Raw genomic sequence first — 21,662 nt, 5'->3', positions numbered from 1 at the left:
GAAACAGATGAGAACTTTGCTAATGTTGCAATCACTTTTCTGTATATTAAGTGAATGTCATACAAAACTCCTGCTTGAGCAGCATTTTCAGAAGACTTGCTTGTCTCAAGCGGAGGTACACTGCAGATGTCTGTAGAGGAATATTTTTCATGCACTGAATAGTTCATATTCTCCTACATTTTTCTTATGGGAGTTCCTAGTCCTTTCAGTCACCTTACCCCTTAACCATGACTAGAATATGCTGTTAAAATTAGGAACTGCTGCTCAAGCGAGGAGCAGTATCCTCTGCTTCATGAATATCCCATGTACATTAATGTTCACGGTGCTGCTGCCCACCTAAATCATTCAGATTAGTTAGCTGATGCGAATTCGAAAGAGATGGCTAAGTGCTCTTTAAATTTAACCATCTCTCTTAAAATTTGCTTATCTTGCTCACATTCCTGCCTGAATAGGTATAGTTTAAAGGGCAGTGGAAAATTTCTGTACATGGCAATTACCATTCATTATTAATAGAAGGTGTTGAACTGAAGTCCTAAGCAAGGAATCCAGAGGGAATGCAAATTCTTCCCTCAAAAAATACTCTGTATTCTCCCACTATGCATTGGTGCGTTTATACTTGTACAATCTAAAATTTGCTTTTAACAAAATTAAAGCTGGCACTTGGCTGCACAGGGAATTGTAACTGTGAACCTAGCTAAATGATGATAACACATGCCTAAACAGGTGGGAAATATTAAAGTCTTAAGTGTTACTGCTTTCAGAGAGACAACTCTTGGAAAAAACCCTTTAAGCATGTCAGACCAGTTTTTATATGCTCTTGTGCTTTATTTTTAGAGTAGCATTTGTTGCTGTGTATTTTCTCACAGGAAGATATTCTTTTTGTTTGTCCAACAAGAGGTTCTGCCCCTTACTGTCATCCAGCCACGAAGGTCACTGGGTTATGAAACACTCATATGGACAGAACTCGTTAGAGGGATGGTTTGGGTCTCTTGTGATGTGAAATGGCACTTTCATACCCACCAGCCAGCACCTGGTCTCTTACTGCACCACTGGGTTGTAGCAGTCCCATACATTAGGAAAAATTCTGTCTTGGCCTCCCTCTCTGCATTAATTTAAATCTTCGAATTAGGCTAGAGCTTAAAATAATTCAAACTACCTATGGTTTTTCAACTAAATATTTTAAGTTTCCCAAGTCCACTATTTTATTTACTCTTCAAAAGTGCTGGATTCATATTAGAAAAAGATTTATCTGAATGGCAAGCAGAAATCATTACCCAGGCAGATAAGCCTATAAAGCATTAAAATTTATCTTAATACAAAATAGAGGGCCTGGTCGTGGCACTCTCTGCATATTTGTCTAACAGACATGTTACAGAGAAATGGTCCAAATGAGCTTAATAAATCTCTTTCTTAAACTCACAAAAGACCACATCCTCACTTCCATAATTCTATTAGAGTCTGCTCCTCTGGAGGAGATAAAAGAAGAGATAACCTCTCCATTCAGAATATAAAATAGCAATTGTTCAGCTGATGATTGGAATATTTCCAGCAGAAGGACTTAATTATGGAACAAAATTAGCTCAATCTGACCTTTTTAGAGAATAATGCAAAACTAAGTTTTTTGCAAATGTCTTCCTGGAATAACTGAAATAAGGAATAATTTACTTCCCTCTTTTTACAAGAGCAAAAGGTGGCAGAATACGATAGCAGTGTTCTTGGGGAGATGACAATCCAAGGATGATAAGACAGTATGTGCAAAAAGAGATAATGTATTTTAATAGACTAGCTGATAGAGTTTAAAAACAGAGAAGCTTTCAGACATGCAAGACCTTTTCAGCAAGAGCAGGTTTCCCTCAGTGAAACGAAATTGTGAGCTTAATAACTAGGTGGTGTAATGGTTGTGTCATAGGAAGGCACCAAAATGTATGGTATCCATATCCATTACATACTGAAAGCTGCTCTTGGGATAAAGACAAACCCTATTGTTCCAGTCTCTGTTTTATCTCTGTGATAAATAGGAATAAGTACCTGCACCCACAGACCAACAGGCTGGGGATGATGCTGGTGTTAAAGCACTTCCCTCCAGGTGTTTAGTTCCATGAGTTTATCTGTATTGAGGCACTCCTCACTAGGAAAAGGGGAAAAAAAACCTGACACAAACTGGAAAGAAAAAACTCATCTGTTTTATCAGTCCTATCTCTGATTTCATGACATTCTGAATGCTCCTAAGCCGTGCTGATACCACTGCGTACAAGAAAAAAAGGCATGAACAGGTGGTGATATTAACAGGCTTCTTATGGTTCTAAAAAATGAGATAGAAATGTTTCATGTCATGAAAGTCAACATCAATCATCATCCATCTTGTGCAGATATGGAAATCAGCCAGTGTGGTTCTTGCTGAGGAGGCGTGAGATATTCTTTTGCATCAGAGCTGTTGCTCTGGACACAAGTCATAATTTGTTTAATATAGATGAATGAGGAGAATATTACTAACACTGCCGTCTTTTCTTTTTTATTTTCATTAAACTGAAAGCTCCCCCTCCTGGCACATTCCCTGAACTGAATGCAGGTTCTGACGTCTACTTATAGCAACAGGACATTCAGAAAGATTCTTTAGAAGTAGTATATTATAGTTTCCCAAGGATTTCTCATTTCCTCATCCATCTATGGGACTTGATATGAACTGATTTAACACCAGGGCTTTGTCCTAGGGCTTCTTCTATAATTTTAATTTTGTTGTTTTTCCAGGCAAAGACTTATGGTTTCCACTCTGCTGCATATTATGCAGAGTAAAGAAAACAACTTTTTCAGAAAGTTTGAGTGTTCACCTTTGTGTTCCTTCAGAGTGATCGGTGTAGCTCAGCTATAACTCCACCATCTAATTTCCTAATAAATGCCTTGGAATAATTTTGAGAAATCTAACGGATCTCTCTGAAGCAATGCTGCAGCTCTGCTGAGAGCAGACCCTGACCAGACTCAGGGAATCTGCGAGCCAGGGAAAACAAAAAAGCAGAGAGGGACATGTTTAAGTCACAATTTTAGTAACTGCTGTAACTGCTCTCATCTCATTGCAGCCTGTGTTTCGAGGACTGCCAGTCCCTCTAATCCCCTGAATCAGTGCAGTCACTTACGTGCTTAATATGATGAACTGATTTGTCACTGAATTTCTACAGCCATACACTTATGCAAAGAAAGGGGAAGACTTTCCCAGCATGTACAGCCACAGGATCCTGTAGTTCCCATAAATACCTACGTTTTAATTTTGTTACAGTCCCTGTTACCATCTCTCAATTCCAAACAGGCTGACAAAGGCAGTGACACTGGTTAGGGAGCTTTCATTAGATTTGCCATTGTATTCAAAGACATCATCTCTCTGTGCCCTTAAAAATTATTTATGGGGAACAACATTTTACTGGAGCGTGAAGGCAAGAATGAAGGCTCCTGTGCAGGCAGGGTTGTGCTGGAGCCATGCTTTCACGTAGCCATGCACACCAACCCTCTGGCCACACAGAGGAAAGTGAAGGAGTGTGAAGCAGGGTAAAATAACCTCATAATAATCTCAACTCATTGCTGAGCTGTAATAGTAAAGTGAGAATGAATGAATTAATTATAACTATGTCTTCCTTTCGGGGCTTCCCCTGAATACCAAGGGGGTATTTTTTTATATGGTAGTGATGCTACTTTGTTTTTTATGCAGTTCAATAATAAATATGACAGGTTTCAGTTGCAGAAGAGTGGCTATTTTAAAGTCTAGCGTAGAGTAACAATTTACTACAGATGCATGAATGAAGTAGGTCTATTAGGCTTGGCACATTAGGTCTGGAAGTGGGAGCATTGCTGGCCTGGCACCTTATGCCACTTTCCTGTTCCCTCTCCGTGGTTACAAAATTCAGGATTGACCTACACAAAGAAAGATGCTCGCCCTAAATGGAGCAGAGCTCAGCTGCTGAGGCAGTGAGGCCAAAGAGCTTTCAGTGCCATTTACAGCAAAGAAGGGCTGTACATAGGGCAGAACATCAAGTGCAAGTTTGCCATTTGAAGCCAATTCAGAGTAATAATAAAGTAACAAATGACACGTTCATTATACCCATGAATATAGGTACACACCCCCCCATCTGTATTCTTGTTAAATCCGTGCTATATAGATGCATATGCATGTGTCTTCTTAGAAATGTCTTAAAAGCTGCTTTTATTGTCATAATGAAAGAGTAGGACTCCTTTGAGAGCCATTTGTCTGCAAAACTACTGTAAACTTCCTTTGAGTAGGCTGTCTGCACTCAAGAGAGTTAAATCAGTAGAACTTTGACGAGACCAGAAGACCTACTGATATCTAATTAATGTGGAAATAATTGTTGTAATCATTGCATTTCTCTACAAAGCATGTACTGAAAAGCAGTTACATGATTTAGTGAGCATCAAATCAGTTTGATATGCAAATGGAGGTATGGACTACTTCATAATTCTGGTAGTATTTAAACATTTGTTTATAAAGTTGAGAAAATTGGAAATGTCAACAAATGGGGTCCAAAAGCGATGTCTTTTATCAGCAGAGACTTTCTTCAGAGTTTTTGCTGTACACCTTTTAGAGTCAGTAGGTTGTAATGACAAGAGTAACAGCAATGCCAGATGTGAGGGTACTGCTGGGAGTAAAGTGTGGAACCGTCATTCCTGCACCTGACACATTCCGACGCTTTTCCTCCAGCAGGAATAAAAGGGAGCAATTGTAGTGCTCTCCAGACTACCCCTGAGCTCTTACCTTTTTGCTTTTAAGGGGCCGTGGAAACAACCTAAATTGTCTTTATCTATTTAATGTAGATTCAATTAACTCAGGTTAATGACTATGGGATGGAGCTCAGGGAGTTGAGAGCTGCTCTCATGGTTCAGCCTGGCTTGTCCTGTGGCATAAGCTGCATTTTTGGGTGGAGAAAAAAGGAAAAGACAATGAGTCCTGCCAGGACAGGATCAAACAGAATCTACAAGGAAGTGTAACCATCACCTCTCGGGCACATGCAAAGCCCATGGCTGCATCCAAGTACAGAAATACAACACAGAGTTGATCAAATCATGTACAAAACAACTGCAGCTTATCTGTCTGCTAAACCGTTACTCTTAAACTCAGTACAATCAACACAAAGTCCTTGGCAGTAATAAACTGTGACCTAAGATTTAGATGAGTATTTTGTCTCGGATGTATCTTTGCTACATATATTTATCATGGCCAAAAGAGAGGATACCGAATATTTTTATTTCAGGAGGAGTGCAAAATTGCAAATTGTTCCCAGGAACTATGGAAAATTATGTAGTTGCACGATATTTAATGGCATATACTTCTGAAATCTTACTTGGAAGATTTTAACAGGATCACTCAGAAGAGCCCTTGCTAACCCCTTCTCTTTTCATTTACTTTAACAGGATTTCTGAGCACCGGGGACCAAGCAGCAAAAGGAAACTATGGCCTCCTTGATCTAATTCAAGCTTTGCGATGGACTAGTGAAAATATTGGGTTCTTTGGTGGTGACCCATTAAGAATAACTGTTTTTGGATCTGGTGCAGGCGGTTCATGCGTCAATCTGTTGACTTTATCCCATTATTCTGAAGGTAACCGTTGGAGCAATTCAACCAAAGGTATTATGCAGGTTGCAAATTTTGACAATTTTGGTGTCTGCATGCCACCACCATTAGTACTATGTGATGTTCTGTATATTCTCTTTGTTTCTATGAACTGTTGAGTTCAGCTCAATATTAAGAAACTTTTTAAAGTCAGTACAAGCTTCCTTCTCCCTCAGCTCTTCTCTGCATGTTTAAATTTTGGGTCACTTTCTTCTTTTTCCTATGGAGCTTTGTAGAAACACTTTATAGCCGCCTTCTGAACAGCATTTTCTTGGTGCATCATTTTTGTCTCTTTTCTTTCTTACCTAAGGGTGTCCTTTTTTGGAAAATCAGTCAGTCATGCTCACAGTAGATGAGGTCATCTATATTCAGACAGTTGTGAAAGGCGTGTTTAGTTTCTCCCGAGGAGCAGAATTTAAGGAAAACTAAAATGACACAGTTTCTCTTTTCAGGCTAACAGCTGAATTGCTTAAAACTATTATTTTGTGTGAAGGAAATGAGTAACTAGTTCAGAAATCTTTTGTCTGAAACTGCATGAACTTCACTTGCTGTCATCTAATAAAAGAATGGTTGAATGTTTTGCATGCATGATCCAAAATTGTCAAAGCATCCAAGTTGCAAATGGATTTCCTTCTATATGTTTTTTTCCTATTCCATAACTAACACCTTTTCTCTCTAGTTGAGGCAGACAACAGGAAATTAAAATCATGCTGTTTGAGGCACCCAACTTATTTTTTCCATCATTTTTGCACCACAGTTTCACACAGTGTCTCTCATTTGCATGGCTATTGCTTATTGATCATGTTACTTTTGTCTTACTGTTTTCACATATTTTTATCTGTATTAGTTTTACCAGAGACACCACACTGTGCCCGGTGCATATAATCCTCCACTAATTTCTATTGCTGTTATCTCCATGGGGGACTAATTGGCTGGTCATAAAAACATAATTCTGCTGACATTAAAAGAGCTGCATTTCCCCAAAGTCATGTTACAAAGACCACTGAGGTCAGTAGAAGTGAGAGATTCTTTAGACCATGCCATTATGCGTTTTTAAATGAGAGAAAAATATAACTTCTATGAGAAAAGTCAAGTGGAAAATAAGACCGTGGTCTCAATTTTAGTCTAGTTCCACAATTTGATTTTTAATGTAATCTCTTTTTTTCTTCCATAATTACCTGCACTTAAATAGGAGATATTTAAAAGAACAAGCCTATAAGAACAAGATGTAAGCATTACCTCACTGCACTGTGACCTGAAGGTCACAATGCACCATCTTCTTTTTAGCAGAACTCTCAAAACAAACTTTATCATCAAGGATTAACTCCACTTCAATGAGGACAATATCTTCCCCTAACTCTTTACTTGGTGTTAATATCAATCTTCTTGGTATAACGTGACATCAATGCAAAATGCCGTCTTTACAATATTTGGACAGTCATGTGTTGCCTCCTATCAGCAAATGATACCCTGTCATATCCCAACACAAGGCCAGAATTCTGCCAAGAGCAGAATTTGTTCAGGGAAACTGAGGCACTAAGTTTCCAACACAGCAGATCAAGGCCTTTTGGAGGGGTCTGAAGAAGATTCAGTAAAAGTAAGTTTTTAAGGATTTCTTTTAGAAGAAAGCAAACCCATGCTTTGATGAAATTTGGATTTAAAAGAACAACTCACCACGCTCCCATGTATGATATAAATTGGTCAGGTTCAAATAAGAAAAGTTATTTCCTAACATTTCCAAACCCCCTTTTGTTTCATGTTATTTTGCTTCACATTCACATCTGAAAGCTGGAAGGAGGACTTTTTACAAGAGCATGTAGTGATAGGACAAGGGGGAAGGGCTTAAAGTTGACAGAGGGCAGGGATAGCTCAGATATTATGAAGAAAGTCTTCCCTGTGAGGGTGGTGAGGCCCTGGCACAGGGTGCCCAGAGAAGCTGTGGCTGCCCCATCCCTGGAAGTGTCCAAGGCCAGGTTGGATGGGGCTTGGAGCAACCTGGGACAGTGGAAGGTGTCCCTGTCCATGGCAGCGGGTTGGAACTGGACGAGCTTCAAGGTCCCTTCCAACCCAAACTATTCTAGGATTCTGTGATTCTATGATTGTCAACCAGTGTCTTTCATAAGCTCTAAATTCAGAAGCTCTCTTCCATTCTGTCGTTTCTCTCTGAAAGATTCCCTTGGCACTTGAGAGGAGGAATTCAGCCTATCTCAAGATGGAGCTGTTCACAGCCACCCACCTGTGAGTGGGCAAAGCAGCACCCATCTTCAGAAAGCGCTCTGAAAATATAGATGAATATATGCAAATTATTATTATTTACTGTGGTGAGACTTTGAATAAGAGTCACAAAGCACTATGGCCCATTGAACATTTAAATCTTCTTTCCATCAGTTTGAAGCCCACAAGCAATAATAATCATACACATTATCAGATAAACATGTAGTTCTCCATCCTGTGACGTACAAATTTCTGCCACGAATTATGTGACAGAATGAAAATAATTTTTCATACCATTCATTTTTCACCAAACGATTTGAGTGGAGGAATAGCTCTGTCAGCATTCTTTAGCACAAGGAGGGATGTTTAGTTTCACTTCCTCAGATGACTTTATGGCCAAAGGACTTGACCACTTTTACTTAATCCAGCATCTGATGTTTATGTAGCACTTAGCAAGCCACAGTGTTTGTATCAGCATTTTCTTGTACGTAGCTTACACTTCCTGTCCTTGTTCAGACATATTTAATAAAGCAATAAAAATAGATTTACACAATATGCAAAAACCCACACACATCATGAATTATCATAAAATACATCTTTGTGAAAATTCAGCTTTGTCATTTAGTTACATTTATTACAACGCCTGGATCCTGTGTGGTAATGCCACTGACTTTGAGCTGATTTATGCTAGCTCAATATCTGACCTTATAAACATGCAAATATATTTTTAGCTGTTTATAGCTCAAGTTCATTCTTATTTTTACTCATATCTTGCAAGGAAATAATATTTTGGATATGACTTCTCATAAATTTAAGAGGAAGCTTGAGTTTACACATTTCAGTCTCTACACCTATCTAATTTGAAGACTTTTGGATTAGGACCTAATACAATCTAGAATGATTTTAAAATTCCTGAGAAGCTTGTAAAACGTTTCCTGCCAGCAACAGATTCCAACTTATTTTTGAGTGTACAGGGTCTGGTGCTGCAGTACAGGCTGTAAAAGCATTTCTCTGATTTGATTTAGACGCTGGGGAGGTTTTTTATCAATAGAAATATGTTACTTAGCAAAGTAAAAGCCATCTTGTGCATTATTGGAATAAATTTCTGAGCTAAGCTGATCGCCTTGATTCCAGTTCCTCAAGTGGGAGTATTGAACTATTCATCAAGCATTGGACCAAAGATTCTTGGTGGAATTGAGTGAGGCCAGGTGTCACTTTCCGTCCCTAAGTGAGTCCACCAGAGTGAGTGGAATGACTCCAGCACAAGTAAAACAAAATTTTTACCCATATATCTTAAACCAGCGTAATTTTTGAACACTAGCGACCATTTTGTGTTACACAGAGTGACTTACAGGAGGTAGGGTGCAGTATAAAATATTTTCCAGTAGTCTGTGCAAAAGGTGTGACACTGAAATGAACTTCTATGAAAATTTAAAAAAACCCCTCACAAAACAGCAGAAAGGCCACAGTTACCTAAATATAGTCTAAATACCTATTAAATACAGTCTAAATTACCTAAATATAGTTTCTGAGCATTATTTTACACAAGGTTCAAACCTATAATCTCTTTTAGAACCCAAAGTACCCTCCTCAAATGGAGTGGAAAAATGCAAAGGGAGTATCAGAACAAGGATGAGTTTTGATTGCATTAAAGCCAATAGGAAAATATTTGCATTAATTCACTGCCTACAGGGGGGTGAAGCTATCATTCACGACATGTTTTAAAAATTCTTACAGAAGAGAGAGGAAAACTTCAATTTTGACATATTTTGTTATTTCTTTGGGTAGAATTCCTGGTCCAGAGTGCTAATTAAATCAGCATAAATTCAGGTTAATTGCACTGAAGTCTTTGGGATTTACTGCAAGTTTATATGCACTGCCAGATCATTCTGTCTCCCTTAACTAAATACCTGAACATATGTTCAAAACTCTGAATTACAAAGCTAAACAGTGTAAAATATATCATTTCCCTTTTTATGTAAGTGTGATCAATATAAACCTTAAAAAAGCTCCTTACAAGAAAGGATTTTGACTTAGGCACTTACAAATTTAATAGCTGCCTGGTACCTTCTCATCTATTACTCCAGAATATAAACTTTTGCAGTGATATACAATTTAAAAGCACTGCATTTTTCAAACCGAGTTTAATCCCAAAGAAAACATTAAAAAGTGTAATAGATTTATTTAAGACACAGTTGTATGCATGCATGCTGCTGATGGCTTGAACAATACCTAAAACTTCAACCCATTTCAGAGACCTGATGGCTTTTCCACCAACCTATAAGGTGCTTTAAGAATTTTTTTTAACCTCATAGTGTTATCCTACATAAGGTAATGGTACTCCTTTTTCTTCCTGAGCTTTTTTTGAAAATCTGTTGCTCAGCTGGACTATATTGAGGGAGAATCATTTGCTTCAGCACGTACTGCATTTATTTTGTGCACGCTACCTGTAGGTACAACAGCAGTCAGATCTCACCATCCCGTGTATTTAAGTACTATTAAGATTCAGGTATCTCTTCTGTTAAAGTTTTCTATTGTTTCAAAGAACTCCTTTGAATCTTTCAAAGTCTGTGGCTGTTTCAAGGTCACTTCAGTAGTTTTCAAATATTTCTCCCCACAGGACTTTTTCAAAGAGCAATAGCTCAAAGCGGAACAGCTCTCTCCAGCTGGGCAGTTAGTTTTCAGCCTGCAAAATATGCCAGGATGTTGGCTACAAAAGTTGGTTGCAACATGTCAGACACTGTAGAACTGGTGGAATGTCTACAGAAGAAGCCTTATAGAGAACTTGTCGACCAGGACATTCAACCAGCAAGATACCATATAGCCTTTGGACCAGTAATTGACGGCGATGTGATACCAGATGACCCTCAGATCTTGATGGAACAAGGAGAATTCCTCAACTATGACATCATGCTGGGAGTTAACCAAGGAGAAGGGTTGAAGTTTGTTGAAAACATTGTGGATAGCGAAGATGGCATATCAGCCAGTGATTTTGACTTTGCAGTTTCTAATTTCGTCGATAACTTATACGGATATCCCGAAGGCAAAGATATATTGAGGGAAACTATTAAATTTATGTACACGGACTGGGCAGACCGACACAATCCCGAGACCAGAAGGAAAACACTGCTGGCTTTGTTTACTGATCACCAGTGGGTTGCACCAGCAGTGGCCACAGCAGATCTTCACTCGAATTTTGGATCGCCTACATATTTCTATGCCTTCTACCATCATTGCCAGACAGATCAGGTACCTGCATGGGCAGATGCAGCCCATGGAGATGAGGTTCCTTACGTACTAGGAATTCCCATGATTGGTCCTACTGAGTTATTTCCTTGTAATTTCTCCAAAAATGATGTCATGCTAAGTGCAGTGGTGATGACGTACTGGACAAACTTTGCAAAAACTGGGTGAGTACCAGATAATGAGTGGTCTTGTATGCAAACTTTGGATGGAATGGTGCTTTCCATTGGTTATCTCCCTTGGGAATGCCTGTGTACTTGTGGGATGAATAAGAGATTAAGAATTGAGTTGGATATTTATGTTTACTGTAATGTCCCTTGGCTCACTAATACATTTTAGGAAAAAGAGGGGAAAATATCTTTGCAGACTTTCTGCAAAGAAATTTTAAAATATACACAAAACTAATTAAGGAAACTCTAGAAAAGTGTAAAGCTAAGCATTTAACATATGTGTATAGTTAAAACCAGCTACAGTAGTACCTGCTTTTACCCCACCAATGCTTTCATCCTATGAGACAGAAAATTATATAAATACTGCATCGAATATAATACAGCTTCTTTTAGTAGTACATTTGGTCTTTAATTGACCCTTCTGACCACAAAATATGTGACTTTAAACTTGGAAAGTTTTAATTATTTTTTTTCACTGGAGTTCAAAAACCTTTGCTACCTTTGACCACTGTTATTTTTGACTATGCATTGCAGAGTTGTGCTCTGCCATGATCCTTCCCCTCTGGAAGGCCACAGATGATTCACAGGAACAGAAATGCAGAGCTGTATGAACTTTATGCTGCTAAAAAAGACAAAATCTTAATGTTCTCTCACACTTGTCTCTCATAGACATTTGTCCACATCACTACACCCCAGGCAATCTTCCCTCAGCAGTGCAAGATTTCACTGTGAGAGCAACACCAACATTTTGGAGAACCAGGGAAGCTGCTGAAGTCTGTGTAAAAGAAGGGTTCATTTGCATAATGCTGTTTCTAATCAAGATTATTAAGGCCTCTAATTTTAGGGAATAGCACTCTGCTCCATCCAAAGGCAGACTTAAACATTTAGTATAAAATCTTAATTATGTTAATTTTATAATTCCGTTTGAAATGCTTTGTAACATTGGAGATATCTTTTTCTTTTAGTGACCCAAATCAACCAGTGCCGCAAGACACAAAATTCATCCACACAAAACCAAATCGTTTTGAAGAAGTAGCATGGACCAGATATTCTCAGAAAGACCAACTGTATCTTCACATTGGATTAAAACCACGAGTTAAAGAACACTATAGGGCCAATAAGGTGAACCTTTGGTTGGAACTGGTACCTCATCTGCACAATCTTAACGACATTTCACAGTATACCTCTACCACAACTAAAGTGCCATCGACTGATAATACTTTCAGACCCACAAGGAAAAATTCTGTTTCAGTTACTTCAGCCTTTCCTACAGCCAAACAAGATGACCCCAAACAACAACCAAGCCCATTTTCAGTGGATCAAAGGGACTACTCAACAGAATTGAGTGTTACTATTGCGGTTGGCGCATCTTTGCTGTTCCTGAACATTTTGGCCTTTGCAGCGTTGTACTACAAAAAAGACAAGCGGAGACACGATGTTCACAGGAGATGTAGCCCACAACGTACCACTACCAATGATCTCACCCATGCACAAGAAGAGGAGATAATGTCCCTCCAAATGAAGCACACTGACTTGGATCATGAATGTGAGTCCATCCATCCACATGAGGTGGTTCTTAGGACCGCCTGTCCCCCAGACTACACGCTAGCTATGAGAAGGTCTCCTGATGATATCCCCTTAATGACGCCCAACACCATCACAATGATCCCCAACACTATACCAGGGATTCAGCCCCTACACACATTCAACACATTTACCGGAGGACAGAACAATACTCTGCCCCATCCTCATCCCCACCCCCATTCACACTCAACAACCAGGGTATAGCCAGACAAGATGAAACAAACTTTATTTTTTGATGGATTACAGTAGGTGATATTACTGAAGATTACTTGGCTTTCAACCTACAAGACTCTTACTATTTAAATATGGAGGAATATTATGTGAATATACATATCAAGAACATTTGGGGTTTTGAAAAAAATGAATTGTACATATATCAAATGAACTTAAGAAACAACAAAACAAAAGAAAAAAAAAACAAAAACAAACAAACAAAATAACAAAAAACCCAACTGTTTGCAATTGCTTGAAGCAGTTGTCCTGAATGATACTTTTTCATTCACATTCAAGTATTAATTTTTTGAAGATTTAAGTTACATAATGGAATTAGGCATGTGCAACACAAACAGGAAAGAACTATGACTGAAAATTTTGAAAACCTATAAATATGCACAAGGGACACACTAATGGAATGTCAGATAATTTTCACCAATTTTTATTTGGACCTGTTTTCTTGTGTAGACCATATTTACATATTTGAATAAGTACACAAAGCACCAATGCTGTTAAGGCCTTAGAAAGGGGCTCATGCTGAAATCTGCCAGTCTGAGAAGTTTTACAGTCTGGCAGGTACAACATTATCACATAAGTGCTGTCAGTATAAAAGTTGCGGGAATAAAGGAAACTGGATATTTTTAGCACGATGTGCATGATAATTTATATGCTTGGTGGCTGTGCTGCTGATTAAGCCGTAATTAAAATTCTTCTCATCCCATTGGAGTTTTTAATAGAAGCTTTTTCCATCAATTGGCACAACCTAAAGAAGTTTTCTGAAGGGGCAAAAGTAATTACAGTAAAATATTTCATGGTAGCTTCTGAAAGAGAAGGGATTGCAACAGTTCTTAAAGGTATATATGGCATTCTAGGTGGTGGACCCTCACTGATATGAATCCCCAACAAAAAATGTATATTAATAATGTTCTTTTTCCTTTCCACCTAAATAATTTCTAATTTTGAAATAACTATAACTTTAATGGAATCTCCTTTGTTGAAGGATTTATAATTTGCTGTGATTTAGTTACCAAATATTTAGTTCAAATTGATAAGGTAAGGTGTGTCCAAAAATTTAATTGCAACGACATTTTGCCATTTAAAAATGCCCCAATATTACTGCTCTGATTACACCTTTCAGTTTATTGTTTCAACTCATGTTGCATGTTACAAAGTTTACTTATAATACTTTAATATAATGTTAATTCCCTTTTTGCTATACATTATCTTTGTCATTCCAATGAATTCTCTAGACCAGATGGCAAGAGTGTAGAAAAAGAGGGTATATAAGAATTGGGAAAGAGCCAACAAGTGGAAATTTAAAAATCTGGATACTACGTATGTTTGTGTGATTTGAAGTGAATGTTCTAAAATCACGAGAAGTTTTTCATTCCCCTGTTGCTTTCCAGTAATTCTATACCACGGTCCTTTCAAAAACGTTTGTATATGTAATCAGATGTACATTTATATAAAAGAAATAATTGAGATGGACTTAAGAGCACATCCCTGATAAATACTTTCTCTCTTACCTGTACTATATTTCTATTAGACTAAAGTTATGTGATTTTTTTTTACATTTTTTCAAATTACTAGCAATTTTGATAGTTTGTAAGATAATGCGAAGAACTTTCTCTGACAAACTAACTGCAGTAACAGAAACATTTCTTTTCAGTTACTCTTTTTCAAGAATGAAAGCTTATTACACACAAAAATTGTATACTACTTGATGGAAAATTACTTTGTATTTCTTGGCCATATTACTGGTCACTGAGTGAAATAAAGATAATCTGGATAATGAATATTATTCCAATGTTAAGAGACCTGATCTTTGCTCATTAAAGAGCTAAAATGTTTATTGCTGTTTTGTCATTTTTTAATGAAGTAATGGTAACTGTCTCAAATAAAGAGTAATATCTTAAGACCATTCTGGTTTTTGAAGACTTGAGCATGCCTTCTACAATTAATAAAACTGCATATTTATGGGCCAGCCCCACCACAGCCACTTCTTACAGAAATATTGATATTGTGATTGTCATCACACGTAAATCTCCCCTAGATTTCAGGAATGAGTTAAAAATGCAATATCGACGCCAAAGAAAGGATGAGGAACAGGCCTAATTGAAATAAATCTGCAGTATTCCATGATGGGAAAAGAAATCACTTGGGTTTTATTGGATGATTGAACTTTTATTATAAAAATTGCTGGGAAGTTTAAAGCATGTTTGCTAACATCGAGCACAGACATTAAAAATTAAGCTGAAACCAAAATAAAGTACTGTAATTTCAGTTATTTTATTTACCTATTAAAAAAATAATAATATTGTGTACTTAATTAGTGCTTGTTGCAGTCCCCAGTTTTAAATTAAGGTCTTTTTGTAGAAGCATAAAAAATAGTCTTCAAAATCCAGGGCGGTCTGTGTGCAATTTCTGCCTGATGTGGTTGTGCTTTTAGACTGTGACCTGCCAATGTAAACCAATAAAAAGAATTGTCTGCCATCTGATAATTATTGTTTAATAAGAAGATTGTATTTTGCTATGTTGATGAAACAAAACAAAAAAAAATACAAAAATATTGATGGCCATAAAACAAGATATTAATGAAATATGATTTTATGTGCTTTTCTTAACTTTATCAAAACCAAAATAACTTTCTACTATAGTTTATTTGTGGCCATATATCTATATATCTCTATATATACAGTATCTGGTAATTGTTTACTTTTATTAGTTACAAAATAAATGATTTAGGTAAACTGAGCATGACACTACACTTTATTTCTGTCAGCCAATAGTATTTAAAATGTGAAAGATGAAGGCAACAACACAAATTTTGTCACTTCTGTTGGGAAAAAAAAAAAAAAAGTCCATTCCTGTGATGCAGATACTGTGAATGATATTTTAAGTGGCTACTTTATACTGACGTTACAGCAGCTGGCTTTCCAAAAGTAAGATGGTGTCCCACGTTTTAACACAACATTAAGAAAGAGCAAGAGATGTTTTAAAGCTGAAATGAGAATATAAGAAGTGGTTTTGGAATATCTTCATGTGCTTCATGGAATATAAGTTTGTTCTTTTCAAAATATTTTATCTGTTTGGTTTGTTTTTCATGGTAGCCTACACAAAAGCAAAACTGAGTGTGATATTTAATTTCTTGTATCATCCCTGAACCAGATTTCCAATAAAATTAGGATATGAGTCAGTCTTTGGAAGTTCAGTAAAAATATAAAGAGCCTGCATTTATTGACTTCACACTTTTGTAAATATGTTTGCAGACCTTTTTAAAAAAATGTATTCTACCATTTTGAGAAAAAAAAAATAACAATGGAATCATTGTCTCGTTTATCTATGAAAATTACAGGCAATATAATGTGCTGTGCTGACATTTCTAGGAGAAATAAAACCGATAAAAAACGCATTTCGCTCAATGGTATCTCAGTTGGTTATACCTGGTATTCTCCACCCACAGAAGACTTGCGAGGCATGGATGAACTTCCTGGATATAACCTTCCATAGGAAAATGTAGTCTTTATATTTGTTGTCTGTACTAAACATGGATTCCTGTGTCACAAGTCTTTAATTATCGGATGTTTTTGTTATTCAAACACCCTGAAAACCAGATGAATAGAGGTCTAACAAATAAACATGTTACAGTTTTAAAGACACCACTGCACAGAGGATGCTGGAATTTCTGTTGCCAACTTCACTAGGAGATGAAACAGCTGACTTCATAGGAAGCTGTCAAACATCATGGCATTCCTTTGATGTTTGGAAGTTGTTGCTTTTTCCCTGTGATGTTAGTTTAAAATATTGGCCTTTCCCCCCACCTTTTTTTCTAGTAATGAACAGTTACACACGGTCGCTTTTTAGTGTAAGCAAACATTAGATAATTTAATTATTATTGTGAAAATGTGCTTCCAAATAAATTAGATTAATGGGAAATTCCCTTCAGAGGTTTCGTTATTTTTCATTCAAAGCTCTTGTCAAAATATCTGTTGCAGCAGTTCTGCTTTTTTTTTTTTTTCAGTCTGCAAGCTAAGGGACATTCTCCAAATGATATTAAAAATCTCTTATTCTATTTGAAATAGTAACACTATAGGATTAAGATGCCCTCCTGAGGCCTCCAAGTAAATATGAACAATTTGAAACATGGCGAAGGGGCTCTTACTCTAAACATTCTAATTTGATTGCACTCTGGCATATCAATATATTTGTATGCAGACCAGAAATCGGCAGCATTTGATAAGGTGTTCAAGAGAACTTTGCAGCAGAATTGATGAGCTCATCATCAGCCATGCACAAAGTCCCTTTTCTCTTGGGTTCTGTTCATGACATTGTATAATTAATTTCTTATATACAAGGTTCAGTAAAATCTTAACTTTGTGAAATGGGAAATTGTTAGAACAAGGTAACAAACTTTATCTGGTGGAAAATGTTTGGAAAAAAAACTGTTGAGAGTCACCTAGGAGGTGCAGATTTTTATATGCAACCTGGTTTTGTTCCTTTTTGTTGATACTATAATTCTCAGTAATTTGTACACCTGGGAAACCATTGTTTCTGTAAGAAGCTTTAGTTTCGGAAAAGAATTTAAGTATTGTATGCAAATTGTGGATTAAAACCTGGGTTTCGTGTCCCTTGCTACTGGGATGAATGAAAAACCTCATAGTAGTGCAACAAATTTGTACAAGAAAATTTTATACAGTCTCTTGAAATTTATTTTTTTCTCATTTGAAGATAAAAGTACCATCACAGCAGTAGAAGCCGTGTATTTGTCTCAGAAAATGCCTTTTTGTTTATATATGCATCTCTGTCTCCACATGCATACCCACATGCACTACTGTGGCCAATAAAGGAGATTTCAAAAAATGTGACTAACCAGGGAATTTTACCTTTTTGCACCATTCAAAGGTGTGGAGGTAAGGCCTGCTCCTCATTCTGCATTCTCCACTGTCACTGAGCAGCTGATAAGATGATGACAGTTTTTTTAGCTCCAGCTGAATTAGCATTTATCGTGGGACCATTGGAATCAATGAAGCCCTGACAATTTACACCAGCTATCGATCTGCTTCTGGACCTTTAATGTTCATCATGGCTCATCTCACTGTCCAATTTTGCATATCTTCTCATGCACATGAACACCCACTCACAGAAATTAGTACAAGTATAACTATCCTGATTTATGAGCACTACCAGACTTTAAAACGTGCTTTACAATATGCTTATGGATATTTGCATGTAAGGCCAAAATTCAGGGAAAGTCAGTCTTCTATATTAAAAAGAAAAATCCCTGAAATTACATGGATGCAAAGAAAAGATTTGTACCAGAGTTTGCAGCCTTAGCATGCTGCAGTAATTTTTATTTTAAAATCTATATAGAAAGGAACATTTAGTTCTTCCTGATCCTCAAATCTATATGTTGACCTGTATGTCAAAGACACAATGACACTTTACAGCAGTTGGAAGTCTGCTCTGTTCTGCTCCATTCTGGAAGGGAAGAGGCAGACAACTGGGCCACATGTTGCTATAAATTCAGGACAGAAATAGCCAGATTTTCTCTGTCATCTGAATTTTCCCCTCTCGATGTCAGCAAGGCCAGGCAACAGCATCTGTGAGCTGAGCTTTATAATGACGCCATTAAAAAAAAAAGTGGAGTTTTTAAGTCAATAGGGCTACTCAGTTTTATTGCTCTACAGCTTCAAGAGCCAGTAACTTTTTTCAAATGGAAGTTGATACCACTGGCACTCAGGCGTGATAATACCAGAGCTCAGTTAACAAGAGGTTAGTGAAAGACTCTATGAGCTGATGACACTTCAACTGCATTATTAAAAATACAAAAAGAAAAGAACAAATTTTTCATCTAGTGCTTTTGTTCAGTTACTGAGGAAGTCAGGGAGCCTGACTGGATCTCCTGGGTGTGAAGGATAGAAAAGGAAATCCTGGGAATGCAAAGCAGTTGTGGCTGGACCCGGTGCACTCCACTTGATTTATACACTTGATAAATTTTCCCTGGAATAAAATGAGGAGTGGGGAAGAACCTTGTGGCAGGAGGCAGTTTGGGAGGATGAGGTTTACAGTGTACCTATTTCCTCCAATGGTTTGTAGAAACAACTTCAGCAGTAATTTTAAGCAATTAAGACTATACAAAAGGTTCTAGAAGTAATATATAGTTCATCTGACACCAAATGCATTTTCAGAAAAAGCCGTGCAATATTTCACTGATAGATGACAAACATATGGTTGTACACTGTTGGTTTTTCTACTTTTCAACAGGTTACTCATATGTAGTGGTGATATTTGGCTGAACTAATGAATAAATTATGCTCTTATTTGCATAGAGGTAAGTCTAGAGCAATTTTATGAAGTGGAAAGTTAGACCTACACTACGGTAAATAACAGCCAAAACCAATTACTCTTGGTCAGCTAGTAGAGATTCCCTTGTTCAATCATGTGCTGATTTTTTCTTTAACATCCATCCATTTGTCATAAATATATTTTTCTCTCCCCAGTTATTAACTGGAGTAAGTGTGCCCTGCTCTCCACAGAAGATGAAGATAACAGGAACCATTGGTTTCCTCCCACAAATCGTGACTTCGCTGTCCAAAATCAGGAAATGTAATAGAAGAAAAATAACAAGCCAGGGTTTGAGGTTTGGGATTTGGTTTTTGGGTTTGTTTTGGTTTGGTTTTTTTTCCTATAGGCTTTTTTTAGTATCTTGGTTCTCTGAAGGCTGACGAGAAGCAAGCAAAGGATGCAAGCTTAATTGTTGCAGCCAGGAAACTTTTGGGGCATTTTCCTTTTGCCCTGTCCAGAAGGAAAGGGCAGGGTTAAATTCACAAAAAGAGACTTCTCTGGAAAAACAATCCCAACTGTAGTTCTAAGATACACCACAGAAGTGTGAAAACACTCATAAATTTTGCTGTGTTTGACAGAAGAAGGAACACTTGTAAAATTTAATAAAATACTGGTAATACTTATCTATCTGAGATTATTTTTTTTTAAAACAAAAAATCGTTTTTCAACAATACAGTTTATCTTAAATCTAAAAGGGCTAGTTGGTTACTAGAATTTAGACTGTATTGTAATGCTGCATGTGAATTCCTCTTTGTCTCATACCTGTCCTGGCTCCATTTTACAATTCAATTTAGGGATTATATTTTAAAACTAGAAACTCTCTGGTTTTTTATGGAGTTGTTTCAGTATAGACTATTGCTAGGTGCAGTTTGTCATCTCTAATTCATTCATCATTTACTCAAATGTCATAATCCTTGCATTTATGAATTTATTTTTTCTTGCTTCCTTACAGGTTTCGTTAGGTTTTTTCAAAATTGTTTCTTGTGGGACAAGTGCAATTTTGTTCTTTGTGCCCTCACATCATTGCTACTGTCTCACACAAATGCAAGTATTTGAAATAATTTAAATCTCTGCTTTCTTCACTTAATTTTATCAGTGTTCTTGTTCCTTCGGGTGGGAATTTTGCTTTAAATTATTTTTCTTGTGGCTGGATATCTATCCAGGGATATTAATTTATGAAGTCCCAGCTACAAGAATTGCTATTCAGGGTGGGAATGGAAATTCAGGCTGCTCTAGTGTCTCCAGCATAGGCAAGGACAGCCTCTTGTGGGTAGGTACAAGAATCCCTTCAGTCAATAATGACAGCCATGTGCCAGGGAGTCCACAGCCATCATTGAATTATCCACCACACACAGAATTTTTCCCTTTGAAAGATGCCACAGGTGCCATTTCACAGGGAACTTCGAGGCAAGTGCGTGCCTCCAGACACGAGCAGTGTCTCATAAACTCTGCTGCTTGCTAGATTAAGAACCTTAAAAATTAAGTCATGGCCATGCTTCAGACAAGTGTTGCTGTATTTTTGTGGCTGTGCAGACACTCGGACCTTTGTTCTGAAGTGGGTTTTGTTTCAGTGCCTGTCTCTGTGCTACAGCTGTCCCATGGAGCTGAGCTCCTGCTGACCCCCTACAGGAATCAGCCAAACTTCTGCTGACTGCACCTGAGAAAGACAAGCCCCTCCCCTTGCAGAAGGAATGAAATACAGATGGGCAGCATCAAACCCAATTTTCTACTCGTTTATAACTTGAAAAAGCCCTTTGCTTCCCTTCTTAAGGGAGCAGGAGGGTTGAAGGTTTGGGTATGATTGTAGGAGGTGTTTCTGCTGTAGGTCTGTACTAGATGTTGAAGGTTATCAGCATGAAATTTTTCCTTCCTAAATTTAACCACAATTGTTAGCTGCCTGCTGTAGGAATTTTAGTATTGGATAAATCACAGTCTCCTGGTTATCTGTTTTTCCTTGTTGCCTAAGAGTGAACCAAAAGAGGGTGAACAAATTTACTATCCTTTCTGTCTTTCAGGTACACTTAATTAGGAAAGCCTGACACAAGCAGTTATTTATATGTATATATATATGTTATTGATGATAATTTTTTTTTTTTTTAGTTGCATAGATCAGAATGACAACTTTTACAGCCAGTTTTTATTTTGTTACAATGTGCCTCAGGCTGAGGAAGTAAGACCAGCAGTGATCAGAACTGAATAGGCAGCATGAAGTAATGAAATATTCTCACTTTAAAAACTTGATCGTGTAGAAACTTAATGATAGTAAGCATGGCTAAGATTGAA

The 21,662-nt window shown here is 37.3% G+C and overlaps 1 protein-coding gene across 11 annotated transcripts in view; it reads left to right on the top strand.

The window, feature by feature from the left end:
• NLGN1 (neuroligin 1) overlaps positions 1–16,446 on the top strand; it is a 428,576-nt gene extending 412,130 nt beyond the window's left edge. For 8 of the 11 annotated variants that reach the window (XM_048314467.1, XM_048314466.1, XM_048314474.1 and 5 more), the window contains 3 exons: positions 5,413–5,625; positions 10,445–11,234; positions 12,203–16,446. In XM_048314467.1, the coding sequence (XP_048170424.1) occupies positions 5,413–5,625; positions 10,445–11,234; positions 12,203–13,025 (1,826 nt within the window). In that variant the 3' untranslated portion in view covers positions 13,026–16,446. The remainder of the gene's footprint in view (positions 1–5,412; positions 5,626–10,444; positions 11,235–12,202) is intronic. The other 3 variants (XM_048314475.1, XM_048314473.1, XM_048314471.1) reach the window with 1 other exon arrangement.
• The last annotated feature ends 5,216 nt before the right edge of the window (positions 16,447–21,662 follow it).

This window comes from Corvus hawaiiensis, chromosome 10, assembly GCF_020740725.1.
Source record: "Corvus hawaiiensis isolate bCorHaw1 chromosome 10, bCorHaw1.pri.cur, whole genome shotgun sequence".
NCBI classification, from domain to species: domain Eukaryota; kingdom Metazoa; phylum Chordata; class Aves; order Passeriformes; family Corvidae; genus Corvus; species Corvus hawaiiensis.
The sequence above is the reverse complement of the archived record's forward strand: the minus strand, read 5'-3'. Positions and strand labels throughout refer to the sequence as shown.